The 15030-nt window shown below is 41.7% G+C and overlaps 1 protein-coding gene across 21 annotated transcripts in view; it reads left to right on the forward strand.

Annotated features, from left to right (window-relative positions):
* Kcnma1 (potassium calcium-activated channel subfamily M alpha 1) overlaps nt 1-15030 on the forward strand; it is a 705305-nt gene that overhangs the window by 347949 nt on the left and 342326 nt on the right. For all 21 annotated transcript variants that reach the window (XM_087586686.1, XM_087586674.1, XM_087586678.1 and 18 more), the window contains exon 3: nt 618-679. In XM_087586686.1, coding sequence (XP_087442812.1) covers nt 618-679 — 62 coding nt within the window. The remainder of the gene's footprint in view (nt 1-617; nt 680-15030) is intronic.

A 15030-nucleotide genomic window follows, 5' to 3' on the forward strand; every position in this document is an offset into this window, starting at 1 on the left:
GTGCTTTTCAAATGGATATTTCTTATGTAGAGACAGAAAGCAGATTAGTGATTGTCTGGGCCCAGAGGATAGAACACGGATTAATTTTACAAGCAAGAAAGATCTTATTGACATGATAAAAATGTTCTGAAACTGAATCACTGTGATGTCAATAACTTGGTAAATTTTGCAAAAGTTATTAAAGAATTATGTGCTCAAAATGGATGTATTTTATACCTCAACAAATTTGTTAAAAGTGATCCTTCCCTTTAAGTCCCAGGGTTGGTAGAGGATGAAAAACTACATCTTCCCACGTCTCTTGCTCTCTCTTTCTCCACTGAAGTTTGTTTAATTCAGTCGGGGAGAAGCTGGTCCTCAAGGTGACAGGGCAGGATCAAAATCCAAAGACATAGGGTGAAAAAGTTTGCCCTGACCCTTATTGGTGAGGGGCAAGGCCACTCCCACTGCTGGATAAGGAGTCAATGTCTGGGTTTTCACAGGGCAGGAAGCTCATGAGCACATGAGATATAGAAGCAGGTCCCTGAAGGTAGTAGTCACAACAGTTGTTACTGACACTCAGAAATGCAAGCCTTCAGCTTCCAGCCCTTAAGTAATGCAATGTCTCTCTTCTTTTGCAGGTTGTGTTAGTCTTTGCTCTCAGCATTGGTGCCCTTGTAATATACTTCATAGACTCATCAAAGTGAGTATGCATATATGTTGTCTTGCCCCCCTTTCCCCTAGGGCAATTATGACCCCTTACATTGATGAACTTAGCACTAGGCTTACGAAGAACCAAGAATCTCCTGAGTGCTGAAGACTCAGAGGAAGTCAGGGCTTCCCTGTGCTTCATTTATGACTAGGGAAAAGTTCTCTCAGAAGAAAGGCTATGTTGATGCTGATGGTATGGAAGTGAAAGGCACTTGGGGACTAAACCTTCTTGTTGGGTATATATTTGTAATGAGCTATTTCCTGATTGAGTATTTGTACTGAAAATGCCAAGAAGTTAAGAGGGCTCCTATGGGAGTGGGCAACCTCTGGGAGAGGGTTACAGAGTCCAACAGATGAGTCTAAGCCATTCTGGCCACAGCAATGGGATTGTTTTCTCATCCAGACTTAGATCATATTGAAAAGACAGATTAGAAAGCCCAGTGCTAGGATTCCACCTGCCAAGTGAATATGTAGCTGAATCAATGGTCACTGTGCTTCTTCACTTATGAAACCAAGGCATTCATGAGAACTCCCAGAGCTAGAGGTCTGTGACTCTCTGAGAACTTGTAGAGAGTGGTACTCATGTAGCCCTTTTGAGTGATAGATCTGGTATTCCGCGGTAAGCATGGTTAACAGATGGTAAACCTTCAGGGAGATTGAAAAGACCAGACACCATGGCTACCCTTAATGCTATGGGAACCACTGCTGAATATATCACTCTTTCCAACTATCCTACTGCAGTCTCAAAGTTGACAGCATCTGAGACACAAAGATCTGGGGACAGACTTTCTTTTCTGTTGTGACACAAAATTGACAGCTCTTACTAAGGACAAGAGCCATCGAGCTTGCAGTCCTCATTGTTTACCTTGACAGTGGTTTTCATTCTTCTAATGTTAATTCTGACTTGGTCCTACCCTTGTGTTCCTGTTGGGTCAGACTCTGGTATGTCTCAATTTTGAGCTCAATGCTCTTTTTCCTATGGTGTGGTGTGGTGGCAGTTTAATGCACACCTAAATTCTGAATTTCCAGAGCTATCTGGTCACTAGCCAGGGGATTTTGTGCACTTGGCTTTGGAGGCCAAACTGTCACACCAAGGAAAAGAAAAGAAACATGTCTACTCATCTGTGTCTGAAATCTGCCAAGTGTAAGATGTTCAGAAGTCGCCTAGCCTGCCTCGGACACAAGGCTGGGCCCTCACCTGTCTTGAGCTGTGAGTCCTTTAAATATCCTCAGGGAACAAGAATGTGTGTCCTCTCTTCATCTGAAATTGCTAGTCAAGGGAGAAGAGCATCATTCAGTCCGGAAGTCTCCAGTTCTGTGAGTAAAGGTAAGCTCTCTTTTCATATTTACTCAGAGATTCTGGACCACATTTGAAATGAACTCGAATTCTCAAGCCCTTGGTCACCTTTCTCCAATCTCTCTCTAGGAGTCTTGGGGTACATACCCTGCCAACGCCTGTGCTGGGGCTTAGGAAAGAGGTTTGGATATATAGTCTATATGCCCCCAGAGAGTACACACTTATGTGAAGGTGAGTGTGGCGGTCTGCTAAAAGGACAGAGACCTAGACTGTGCCTCCCTTTCCTTCATCTCCCTTTGTTCCCCAATGTATGTCATGGTAATAAAATATTTCTGGCAGATGGATTTGGATGGTGTTTTTTTTTTAAATCGTGTCTACTAGGAGTCAATCTTTTGCTTTGTGGAGCTTGGTCTTCCTTGTGGGTGGGGGATGGCAGAGCATGTGGTTCACCTAGGTTGACTTTCTTTACAAGTGCCTCCCCAACCTCCTCCAGTCCTTTGGGGTTAGTCCTGAAATTGCTTAGTCTTTGTGAAGCTGAAACCCTTGGTGATTCTGACTCTTAGGGTCATTCAAAGAGTCTGTACCAAGGCTGATCTCCAGTTCTGGTTTTCAGTTTTCCTAGTCAAAAATGCTAGTAATCTTAGAGATTAGATTGTCCTCATTCTCTATGGGGGCTGGCCAAGCCTCAGCATGGATTCATCCTTTCACTCCACCTAAACCAAGCAACTGTGTGGGGGGTTTGTAACAGACTATTTAGCAGAACACCTGTTGCTACATATATAACTCTACTTTTCATTTCTGCTTCTTCATCTGGCCCTGAGACCATAGCCTAAGACTCTGACTTGTAGAGAAGGAGAAGCCAGTGAGCAGTCTACACCGAGAATCCTCCATCTTCCCATTTAGGTTGAACAAGCATGCTCAGTTTAAAGAGATGAATTAAAGTAAAACATATAAGGTTACCTTTATGATAAGTCTAGAAGGTTAGAGAACACCAAATATAATCCATTAATCAAATTGCAATCAAGTTTAATGAATGAGATGAGGTGAAACTCTATATATACACTACACATGGAACTAGGGTAAGAAAGTAGAAGGCAAATTCTTGAAGTCTACCTATTTCATTCAAAACTACTTCTGGCTTAATAGGAATGGCTTTGCTGGCCATCTTGGAAAGCAGGTTAAGTTTCTCTTAAAAATTATACCAAGTCATTGCCCTGAGAAAAATACCTGGTATTCTAGAGATGAATTTGCACTAGTGTTAGCCCTCTGCAAATAAATCAGAGTGATCCTTGCTAGATTGCCATGGTTTGCAAAATTGTTCTCTTACTATATTTCAGTAGAGCTGTCTTCACCTACTTGGTAGATTGGAAGTCTCCCAGTTACAGAAGCTCAAGATGCAAAGCTTTCCACACATGGCCCTTTGGGCAGTGCGAAGAGGGATTGGGGAGATGACCTGGCCAGTAAGAGTATCTACTGATGCTTATTAGGACCCAAGATCAAGTCACCAAGGCATTTCTGAAAAGCTGAGCATGGTCTGTAACTCCAGAGCTTTGGGGGGGAAGGAGACAGGATGACCACTGGGCTTGCTTGATGGCCATATTAGCTCTGGGATTGGTGAGAGACCCTTCTTTAAAGTATTAAGTCAGAAGCTTAGAAAGCAGAACATCTGACATTCTCTCTTGATCTCTGCTTGTACATGTATCACACATGCATACACCACAGAGAGAGTGAGAAAACTGCAAAGTGTGCAGATGGGCGTGTGAAACAGGTCCCAAGGGTGGACTCGGCCGCTAATGTCAAAGAGGCCAATTTAGACTATGCACACAGGCAAGTAGAGTGGATGTTTATTCTACCTCAATGAGTCAGCAGAAAGACAAGAAAGTTCAGGTTAACTTTGTGATTGGCAGATGTAATGGTAATTGGTGACATCCCTTGCCTTTCAAAATTCTCTCAACTATGGTAATCCCACACATCTTTGCTTTTCAGTTCTTAGTCGAAGACAGACAGATCCCTGAGTGAATCTTTCTCAATGAGGTGTTTGAGAAGCCCTCCTTTAGGTCTTTTCCTTATGTGGTCTCTGTGGGAAGAATCATTTGCACCATTTGCAGTGATCACCATCTATCTGAGAAAGCTTGTCCTGGAGCCTACAGATAAAGAGAATCAGATTAAAATGAGTTCAAATGGTAGACCACCATTCCAGTGAAAGATACTAGAAAGATTCAAACAAAGGGGGACATTATAGCAAGACTTGGTTGAGATGTCTGTAATATCAATGCCTTTGGGAGACCTGCAATCTTATCCCTTCAAAGGTCCACATTCTCCAAATTCCCCATCTCCTAATTATAACCCTGACTCTATAGGTACTCCTTCTCCTATACACCCTGATTTCTATAACACAAAGACTTTAAAAAAAGTAAAAGAAAAAAGAATAACCAGGGACAAAGAGATGTCTCATCAGGTGAAAGCATCTACTACATAAGCCCAACGTCTGGAGTTTAATTCCTGGAATCCACATTTCAAAAGCTGGAAGTGGTGATGTGCTTTGATAAAACTAGCATTCCTGTGGTGAGATGGGAGTCAGACAGGAGAATCCTCTAGAATAACGTGGGCCAGTTGGGCACAACATCGGAAACAAGAGAGACTCTGGCTCAATGTGGTGGGAGGTAAGAACATGCTCCTGAAAGTTTTCTTCTGACCCCCACACCTGTACTGTAGTAATATGTTCCCATACACACATACATGACACACATGCAAACATATGCACATACATATATACATGTACTAAATAGTTTTTAAAAATGCACAAGCAAGTTAAAAATACCCTTCAATGTCGGGTGAATGTTAAGGTCACTGTTGCTTGCTCCTCCCCTCTTCTTGACACTATACCAAATACGGAATATATAAGGGCTGAGAAGACCTTACAATGTCAGCATGGGGGAGCAGGACTCATGGATGGCATAAGGCAGCAGTCCCTGCTGCTTCCTTCCATAATTTTAAAAGAACATTGGAAGAGCCAGTCACTGTTAAAGCTCTGTGCATCTGCATTTTTCCAATGGTATTCTGGGAAAGGATGACTCACATATGGGGAGATATTTATTCATTTGATTCATGCTTAAATGCTGCTCCTTCTTATGCTTCAGTTACGTGGATTATGAATATTTAATGCTGCATATACTGGAAATGAAGGTCAGGGCCTGCTCACTGGTGACTTCAAAGGCAGCCTCGATTCCACCTGCTGTTAGCAGAGTGAAGCAGAAAGGTTATGCATTGTTAAAAGTCTTCCTTAATGACTCTGTCTGCACCAAAATGGCTGGTACACAGTTGGGGCTGCCTTTTCTGACTTTGACAACTTCTGCTCTTGGCTTCTGGTTTAAGGCCTGCCACTTGAGTGAGTAGGACACTTGGAAGGTGGGGAAAACCATAGCACAAATTGTGTAGCTCATCCTATCCAAGTTCTCCATTGCAATGGAGTGAGCACTTCTCAGTCTTCATAAGTTTCATTTATTTTTTTCATTTTATGTTCATTCATCCATCCATTCATTCATTAGCTTTCACAGCTACAATGTGAAAATCTTAAATCCTTTCCAAGTAGTGACAGTGCTTATGGTCAAACATGGTTGCAGATAATTATATGTAAATTTACAACTGAAACTGACCAGATTGTTTCCATAGTCCCTGGAAACACAGGTGACACTGTTTTTCCAGTGAAATCCAGTGCCTTAGCCTAACCTATTCAACTTGCTAGTTATTTTACAGTTTTACCTTCTACTTCTCTTCATAGCTCAACTGATATCCTCTTTCATCTGATAAATTGTCTTTCCAAAAGAAAGAATCAGGGGATTAGGAGATGGCTCAGTCAGTAAAATGCTTGCCATAAAAGCATGAGGCCCTGAGTTCAGATGCTCAGCAGCAATGCAAAACTGAGCGAGGTATCACAGGTCTATAGTCCCAGTGCTAGGCAGTAGGTGGGTCAGTTGGGTCCCTAACTATCTGAGCCACCTCTGTGAACACCAGATGAATGGCTAATTGTATCTCAAAAAGGAAAGTGAAAAACAATTGAGGAACATACCTGATTTTCAACTTCTGGCTTTCACACGCTGTGCACACATGCACACACATATCTGTATGCATACAGCCACACAGACATATGTATGTAGCTGCACACACTTCCACACAAATTTGAATAATGACAAAAGGCTATGGGTAATTTGGGCCCCCATTGTGCAGTATGTAAATTAGCATGCTTAGCACATTACAGATAATATTAATGGCTTCTTCTAATACTCTACATGGAACTTTAGAATTCCCACTTTAATGAGAAGTCTGGAACTCTAAAACTTGCTTCAAGCCATATATATAGCTAACAAGTACGGAAGCCAGAATCTCTAATATGCCACTGGTTCCCCTTTCCCCAGCCATCAATCGCAAATGTCAAGGATTAAACCTCCAGACTGGCGAAGTGATAGAAAGAGCTTGGTGCAGATGTAAGAATGGGAGTTGCTTTGCCTTGCCCTGTCAAGTCCTCAGGCTTCTCCTTCCCTTTGTCTTCTCTATCCCCTATTCTCGACCTAAGGGCCAAGTCTATAGTGGAGAGCTCTTGGGAGAGTCCCATCATCAGCTTGCCCTCTGCATCTGCTAGGGATCACAGGGAAGCCGATGGCTTTTTCTCAAGGAAGAAGTCTCCCCACCCACCCATCCCCACCTGCTTTGCTGTGGATATTATTTGGCACACTGAAATAGGTAAGAGAGATGAATTTTCCCCTTAATTGAATATATTTTTATATCCTTTAGAGAGTTTCAGGGCTTAATATTTTACCATTTCGCATTATATTGCCTGAGGTTCACACATATAGTAAGTACTATTAAACCAACAGAGTATGAACCCCCAAAAAAGGTTCATTGGAAGGTATTAAAAATGATTTTTTTTAAAAAAGTAGCCTCTTTCTCTCATTACTTTTGTTCTAAGTCATCATGCACAGATGTTGACTTGGTGCCTCCAATGTGCCCAACTGCTTGGCTAACCACTTGGCAGGGACAAGGGGACAGCATACATCATGGGTTCCCTTGGGATCCGCAGTAGCTTTTCCTTTTCACCACTATGTAGCCTTTCAGCATAACCAGCTGGGCAGCTAGGGCATAGGGAGAAAGTGCCTGGGCACATCTTAGCTGTTAACTTCCTTTAATGGATCAGGGTCATCCTAGGTAGTATTCTAAATAATTAGCTCCAGCACTCCACCTTCTTGCTCTATTTGAGAAGCCATGGCATGCACTTAACCTTTGTTGAAAAAGTCAACACAAATCACGCCGCGTGCAAAGCATCTCTTTCTTCTCCTCTTTTTAAAGATACTGCCCCCACAATTTTCACTATCCCTCGGTGACATTTTTATTGCCAGGCTTTTGTTTGGAAAATTATGGGTAGGGAAAGTTCAAGGGCAGGGTGTTCAGAACAGCACTGCACATCTGTGAGGGGAAGCACAACAGGAGAGCCAGCAGCTGTTGAAAGAATAGAGTGTCAGATGGTGGAGGAGCTGAGCTTCTGAGAGATGGAGACGAAGGGCTGCCTTCAGGGTAGAAGCCATAATAGCTCCCAATGGGATCCCTCTTTTCCTTTCATTATCTAGCCTCTCATGGCACCTTTGAATTCTGTGATGTGTAAGAAGTGTTGACCCAATCTTTTTACATCATCTAGTTTTTCATGTTGCCTTTCTCTCATTAGTGGGGATAAACTTGGTACCAAAGACAGGTAGAGAAGATACAGAGGGATGAAGGAGACATCTTCTTTACATGCCTGCTTTCGCATGGGTGGATTTAGGGCACAGGGGTTCTTCTTTAGTTATATAACACTAGATCGACTTTATTTTTTTCTCAAATGTTCCTCTTCTACCTTTCACAGCACTAAGAAAGTCTCTGCCCTCATCATCCCTCACTATGCAAGTGGTCCCATGGGTACCATATGAAATGGCATCTTCAAATGTCAAAGACTACAAATGTTCTTCAGGCAGCTTATTAGAAAGTATAGGGGACTTTGTTGGGTGTAAGAGAAATGAATGAGATAGACCTTTCAGGTTTGATAGCAAAGACAAATTGGGAGTTCCCTTCTATATCTGAGGATTCAACCAACTATGGATTGAAATATTGTATAAGTAGATTCCAATTTTACAGACAATACATAGATATATTTTGTTTTCATTGCTCTCTACACAACATCTATTACTAATACAATATTGACATTGTATTAAGTATTATTTATAATCTAGAGATAATATAAAGTGCAAGGAAGCATGTATCTAAGTTATATGCAAATGTGTCATTGTTTCAAATAATGTAACTTGAAGGTGCATGGGTTTTGGTATTCATAGTGCCCCCTTTAACCAACTCTTCATACAAGGAAACTATGTTGTCACATCTTAAAAATCACTTGGTACCACTAATCTCTGCGCCTCAGCATCTTCTCCTTTAATTGCAGATAAACCTGGCAGAAAATTTAGGAGGCAAAGGCACAGGGGAAAGAGACAACTTCTTTACATGTTTTTACTTTTGTATGGGTAGATGTATAGTACCAAGGTCTGTTCTCTGGTTGTATAACATTAGGTTGAGTTTATTTGTCTCTCAGAGTTTCTTCCTCTACCTTCTAGATGTGACTAGAGGTTAAGTCACCTGTTCAAGGTCACTGAACCAGACAAGGAAAGTACACTAGTCAGAAATTAAAGACCTTTTCGATCTTTTGTGTCTTTTCTACCAAATTTAAACCATGAGCAAAGATGTCTTGTGATTTACTGCCTATTGAAAAGAAAAAGCATATCGACCTTTAGTGCCAATTTAAGACCCTTGGGTCTTTATTGAGGTATAAACTTTCATGCCATTAGAAAGCAGAGATAATCCCAGGTGGGAAAGATTAAACCCAGACATAAGGACTTTGGGGCCAGTTAGCTCTTTATTGGCAAGAAGCCTTAAGCTCTTTGACCCTTTATGATTCTGCTCCCCCACCCTGTCTTCTCTCCCCTCTTTCCCTTTTTCCCTTCCTCCATTCCTCCATTCCAACTCCCTCTCACTTCTTTTTTTTCTTTTTTCTTTCTTTTTTTTTTTGGAGCTGGGGACTGAACCCAGGGCCTTGCACTTGCTAGGCAAGCGCTCTACCACTGAGCTAAATCCCCAGCCCCTCCCTCTCACTTCTTTCCCTTCCTCCCCTCCTTTCCCTTTGTTCCCTTCCTTCCACCCTTTCTCCTTCTCTCCTTCTTCCCTTCTCTCCCCTCTCTCTTTCCTTTATTTTTGTTTCTCCTGTCTACTCTAGTCTGTCTTTATATCTGTCTTTTTCTTTCTACTTTTCCCTGCCACCCCTCAATTTCACCTCAGAGTTGGAGAAGTTGGCATTCAGCTGTATTATGGAAAGCTGACAAAGCTTAGTCCATTGGCTTCAACTCTTTGGCATTTTCTAGACATTACTTTTGAAAACACTGTGCCAAATGGCTCATTTGTTTTCCCTGTGAAAATACTATCTTCTAACTATGCCTATAAATCTACATTTCCACATCCTTCAGAATTAGAGTGGACATTTTCTGCCCTCCTCACCACTTTCCAGAATTTAAAAGGGATGTTTTAAATGACCCAGGACTCTCTTAGCACTTTGGCAACTTTTTAAGAGATGGTTTTGTTTGAGGACACGTGAAGGAATGCATCCCCTTCTAGATTCCAAACTTACCCATGTATTCTGAATTAACTTTGAATTTATGGCACAGGCTTCTTGGTCTTCTCCCCAAGTCAAATCTTAGCCCTAATACTGTCCCAAAGTCACAGCAAGTATGCATTTAAGAATTGCTGAAAGCCAGAGTGGCATCCAGCTGGAGGCAAACTGGCTCAGAATGCTGCAATCCAAACAGAAGGGCAGTGCTCATGACAACATAGTCAGCTAGGGTGGCACTAGGTGGCAGCAGCTATTATGGCTTCATCGTGGATTTATGAGCTGAATATATGACCTCTTTCTTGTCTTTTACCCCTTGTCCTTTGTCCTGACAACTGGATAGATTGTCACTTTGGAAAGACTCTGACCAGTGATGAGTCATTTGTGATATAAAAATAGAATACTTTGCAGTAAGAAAGTCCTTTGGACTTTTTGATGCATATGTCATTTTTTCAAAAATTTTTGGATGTAGGAGGTTTTGTGTACATGTGAATGTGCATGTGTGTACGTGTGTGTGTGTGTGTGTGTGTGTGTGTGTGTTGTGTATACATGTACTTGTACACATATTAGGGGTAGTAGTGTATAATTGCAATAGAGTAGGTAAATGGCATAGAGGTATTGGACCCAACCTCATCTCAGAACCAGATAGGCTGGGATCTATGTACTTATGAACTTAAATATATCAATCAATTAATCTACTGAGTGTCAACCATGTTTGACAACCATGTTTGACACTGGAAAATACTGAATACCATAACTATGTCCATGTTTTTCTTATTATATTTAAATTGTAAATATTTTGTAGGAGTTAGGCACTCCAAACTTCGAAGAGACCAAACAAACTAACGAAGAGATTTCATTAAGCAATAATATATTCTAACTGCTATTCCACTGACACTAAGTGCTGGAGGGCAAGCTGAAAAACATCCTCTTACAATGGAATGGTTGGCTCTCACAGACATTTCCAATTGAGGAGACAGAAAATTCTCCAAAAATTCCTGAGGGGACTCTTACTATGGTCTGCATATTGGTCGTACGATTTTTATTTTCAATAAATGAAGCAAAACCCTATCTTGAAACCAACCTTTTAAGAACGGTGGTTGGCTTTAACCAGGAAGTGGTGGTACGTGGCTGTAAGACCAGTCCTTGGAACGTAGAGACAACAAGAGCAGAAGTTCAAGACCAGCCTCAATCAACAGTATATTCCAGAATATCCTAGGCTATATAAACCTCTCTCAAAAATCAGAAGAAGGTTAGTCAGGTGGCTTGGCAAGCAAAGATGCTTGCCACCAAGCTTGATGACCTGAATTTGATTCTGAGGATCTACATGTTTGAAAGAGAAAATCAATTCCCACAAGTTGTCTTCTGACCCCCACATTCAAACCATGGTATTTGTCTCAATATTTGTCCAACACCCCCTGGTGATTCTACTAGACTGTAGGTGCTCTTGTCTTTCAGATTCTTCCTTTTCAGAAAGAAAATGAAAAGTTATATTTACCATTATCTTGATATGAGTCAAGGGTAATCAGAGTTGTATTAATTATCAGTATTGTTACTACTTTTTATTTGTCATTATTTCCTCTATCTGATATTAAGAGAATGAATATTATGATGTACTTTAGGTCTTTAGAAGTATGAGCCTGCCATGTCTGATAGAAAAGTTAGCTGTGTTTTCTCCACCCTGTCCTTTCCACACTTCTAGAGGCTTCCATGAGTAAACAATCTCTGAGACAGATATCACATGGCATACTCATCCCAATGCCATAGTTATTATAGATAAGATAAAGCAAATATTCCATTTCTAGCTTTTCTGTTTTGTTTTTTGAGTCAGGGTTTCTCTTTGTAGCCCTCAACATCCTGGAATTCTCTCTATAGACCAAACTGGCCTTGAAATCAGAGATCTGCCTGCCTCTGCCTCCAGCTTTGACTTGTGACATAACTTCATGATTTAGTGACTATGTCAACCCAACATTAAAAATCAGTGGCTTAGTTTATATACCAAATTTTAAGAAAATCCAACAATCCTGTTTTTCTGCTAATTTTTAGGCAAGCATATGGTTTTCAATCTCTGTATATGAAAGTGAGTCTTCCTGGATAAGGAGGTATTTTCATTTCTTTCCCTGTTGCGGTAAAGTACCCTGAAAAAGGAGCTCAGGGAAAGCAGATTAATTTCCCTTTCAAGTTCATGGCATAGTCAATCATGTCAGAGAAGTCATGGGAGGAGCGTGAATCAGTTGGTCATATCATATCCACAATCACGAAGCAGAGGGTTGTGAATGCAAGTGTTCATCTTCTTTGCTCATATTATATAGTCTAGGTGCCCAACCAAAGGAATAGTTCTAGTCACTGGGGTTTTCCTACTTCAGTTAACCTAATTTGGATAATACTTGACCGCAGGCCCAGAGGGGATTCTAGACCTTATCAAGTTGACAATTGAGATTAACTGCCAGAAGTCTATGCCACAATGAAAACTCTTCATGAGACCTCATGAGTTCTTGAGCTCATATATACCAAGCTCTTAGAAAAGGATGGGGTAGATCTGATGAGGAATATGAGGTGCTGAGATCTTGGGTGTCTCCTAAAGTAGACCCAATTGCTGCTAATTGTTCCTATGTAGAAAAATAGACTCGTGTGGCCAGATCTTGTGATGCTTCAAGGGGAAGGGAGAAAACTGGCCTTACAAATTTCCAATTTAAAAATACTAGTCACTGCCATAAAACTCTCACAGTGCCCAGCAAGCCAAGTAAAACACCTCTGCAGGCCAGATCTTGTTTTCAGCCTCTACTCTAAACTCTCTTTCTGTTCTTGAATTAGCTCAGCTCCAGGGGTGCCAGGAAATATTCTTAACTCCTACCCCTTTATCCCCCGACCCAAAGAGCCCTTTCTCCCTCTAAGATGGAGAAACCTTGGTCTCTCCATGCCCAGGGGTTATTTCTCATAAAGCACATTTTCAAACAGTGCTTAATTAAATTCCCAATTTTCCCTAAGCAAGTACTGTATGCCATAGTAATAAATCAGCTACAACTTACTGTAAAGCCCCAAAGCTACATATCAGAACTCCTACGTCATTTCTGAAAATAACGTCTTTAGAACCCCATAAACATACTCCTTTGTTTGTTTAAGGACTGCAAGAGTTTTTTAAACATGGTTGCTAAGTCACAAGGGAGTATTTTCCAGGACATAAATGGAAAGGAGCACAACCCCCTTCAATTGTCAAATTCTTTATGAGAAGCCCAAATCTGTCTATTCTACTAGTGGATTATCTTGACCAGAACAGACTCGATGATACTAAATGTGTAAGTGTCAATGATCGCTGGAGACGTTTCTGCCTTACTTTGCTAAATTGAGCACATTATACAAAGTTTGGCTTCATTTCTAATAAAATAGATAGAAAGTACAAATAGCCATATAAAAATCCAGACCACGGTTTTCATCAGCCTAAAAAGAACAATTTTCTGAATATTGCATTTAATGTTTCCTGGTATTTCTTAAGCTGTTGTCCCTTCAAAAACAATGGAAGTGTGTCTGGGAACTTTCTCCCCAGATAACATACCCAATGCAGGTTTCAGTCACTGAACTTTTGAATTTTGCATGGAAACTTGGCAATTCAGTTTAGAGTAGCAGCAGACTTTTAACATGGAGCCAGGACTCAAGATATTTTCAGAACCAGAAAAAAAAAAGTTGATAATCTTATGCCATTTCTGATTTCTGTACAGTCGGTTCTATCAGGCTGGTTCCTGCATGGAAAATACCCAAGCTTCCTTTTACCTGTTGTCACACAGAGGAGCAAATTGTAGGCAGAGCCCACGTCATTAAGTATTGAGATTCAGTTTTCACTTCCTGAGAACACGCTGGCCTGTGTCCCAAGTCCACACTATGATGAAACAGAATCGGATGGCTTTCTGTAACCTCCGCCCTCATCCAATGCCAGAAGATGCAGAGATTTTGAGGTATACTTGATCTTGATGTCCAGAGGAACTGCAGAGACAGGATGCAGATAAAAGGGAAAAGACTGTGGCTGTAATTAGGAGTCTCCACCTGTGCTTTTCCTCTAGCAGCAGGGGGAACTGAGCCAGGAGTGCATTAAGGGGCATGCCCTCTCCATAATAGCCTGAGCAAGAATAATCAAGCAAGTTCTGCAAAGAGCTACATCAATAATTGAGACACATGCCAGGCAGCCCTGCAGCCTGCAGGGGCCTTCAAACACAATCTGTTATCAGGCATGGATGAGGCTGGGGAAGTAGGAAAGGGGCTTGTGCATCTGTGTGCATGCACATACACAGGCTTGGAGGAGACACACAAGAGAGTCATAGCACGGCAGCAAGTGGAAGCATAGAAGACAATGTGTATAACTTCTCATGTAGAATGCATGTGACTGTTTGTGGGTCAAGCACACCCTTCTTTGAGAATTGGATGCTACAGAAATCTTTATTGCCCAAGGACCCTAACATTCATCCATGGATCCCACACCAATGGCTTCTGCTCTCTCAGCCTGTTTATTTTGTTAGTTTGCTGCAATTTCTTCCACTATAAGGATCCTTGGGTCTTAGAGGTTGAACAGAGATCCATTGGCAACCCCTGTCCTTTCCACCTGCAGACTGAGTCCAAATGTCATTCCCTCTGCTCTTGTAGCCTAATGCATTGGAATCTGGACCATGCAGACTGTTCATAAAGCCAAGTTAGGGAGGTCTTGGATTTTCTAGCTTTCCTTACTATGTTAGACACAGACAAGAAGACTATGTTCTGCACAGACAAGAAGAGCTGAAGGATACGTATTGCTGGGTGAGTCTGTGAGCACTTTGCTTTCTGCTTCTCTCTGGTTGTGAGCTTCCTTCATTGTCAGAAGATCCTCCTTTGACTGTGATTTAGGGTTGCAAGGAATTAGAAGCGAGTCACATCATCTGAGACCCGTGTGTTTTGTGTGCTAAGACCCAGGCACTATTGGGTGCAAACAAATAGGGGCCATTTCTCCATGTAGCTGTATCTAACCACCCTGATGAAGAAAGAGTCAGGTTTAGGGAGTCACTGGGGACCACTGTTGGTTCATCCACAAGGCTTCAGACCAATTTGACAGGAAGCAGAAGAGCAGCTGGGGCTGAGAGGCCCCCTCTTCCCTGAATTCCCCGTCTCTTCCAGATTCTTTCCTGTCCTCACCTGTCTCCAAGCCAGCCAGCTGTGACAGTTTAATTGGTGTGGGGAAGGAGAGGCAGTAGGAAGCAGGCAGGGGTGACCAGTGTTCTGGAAGAAGAAGACTCCTCTGGGATGAGTGTATGGAACCGTGACAGACAGGCCTGAGAGAGCTGTATACTGGCAGGTCAGAGAGCCTGGCTCCACTGAAATAAGATTGGTTTTCTAGATTTTTCCTCCT

This window comes from Rattus norvegicus, chromosome 15 (genome assembly GCF_021556685.1).
Source record: "Rattus norvegicus strain SHRSP/BbbUtx chromosome 15, alternate assembly SHRSP_T2T, whole genome shotgun sequence".
NCBI classification, from domain to species: domain Eukaryota; kingdom Metazoa; phylum Chordata; class Mammalia; order Rodentia; family Muridae; genus Rattus; species Rattus norvegicus.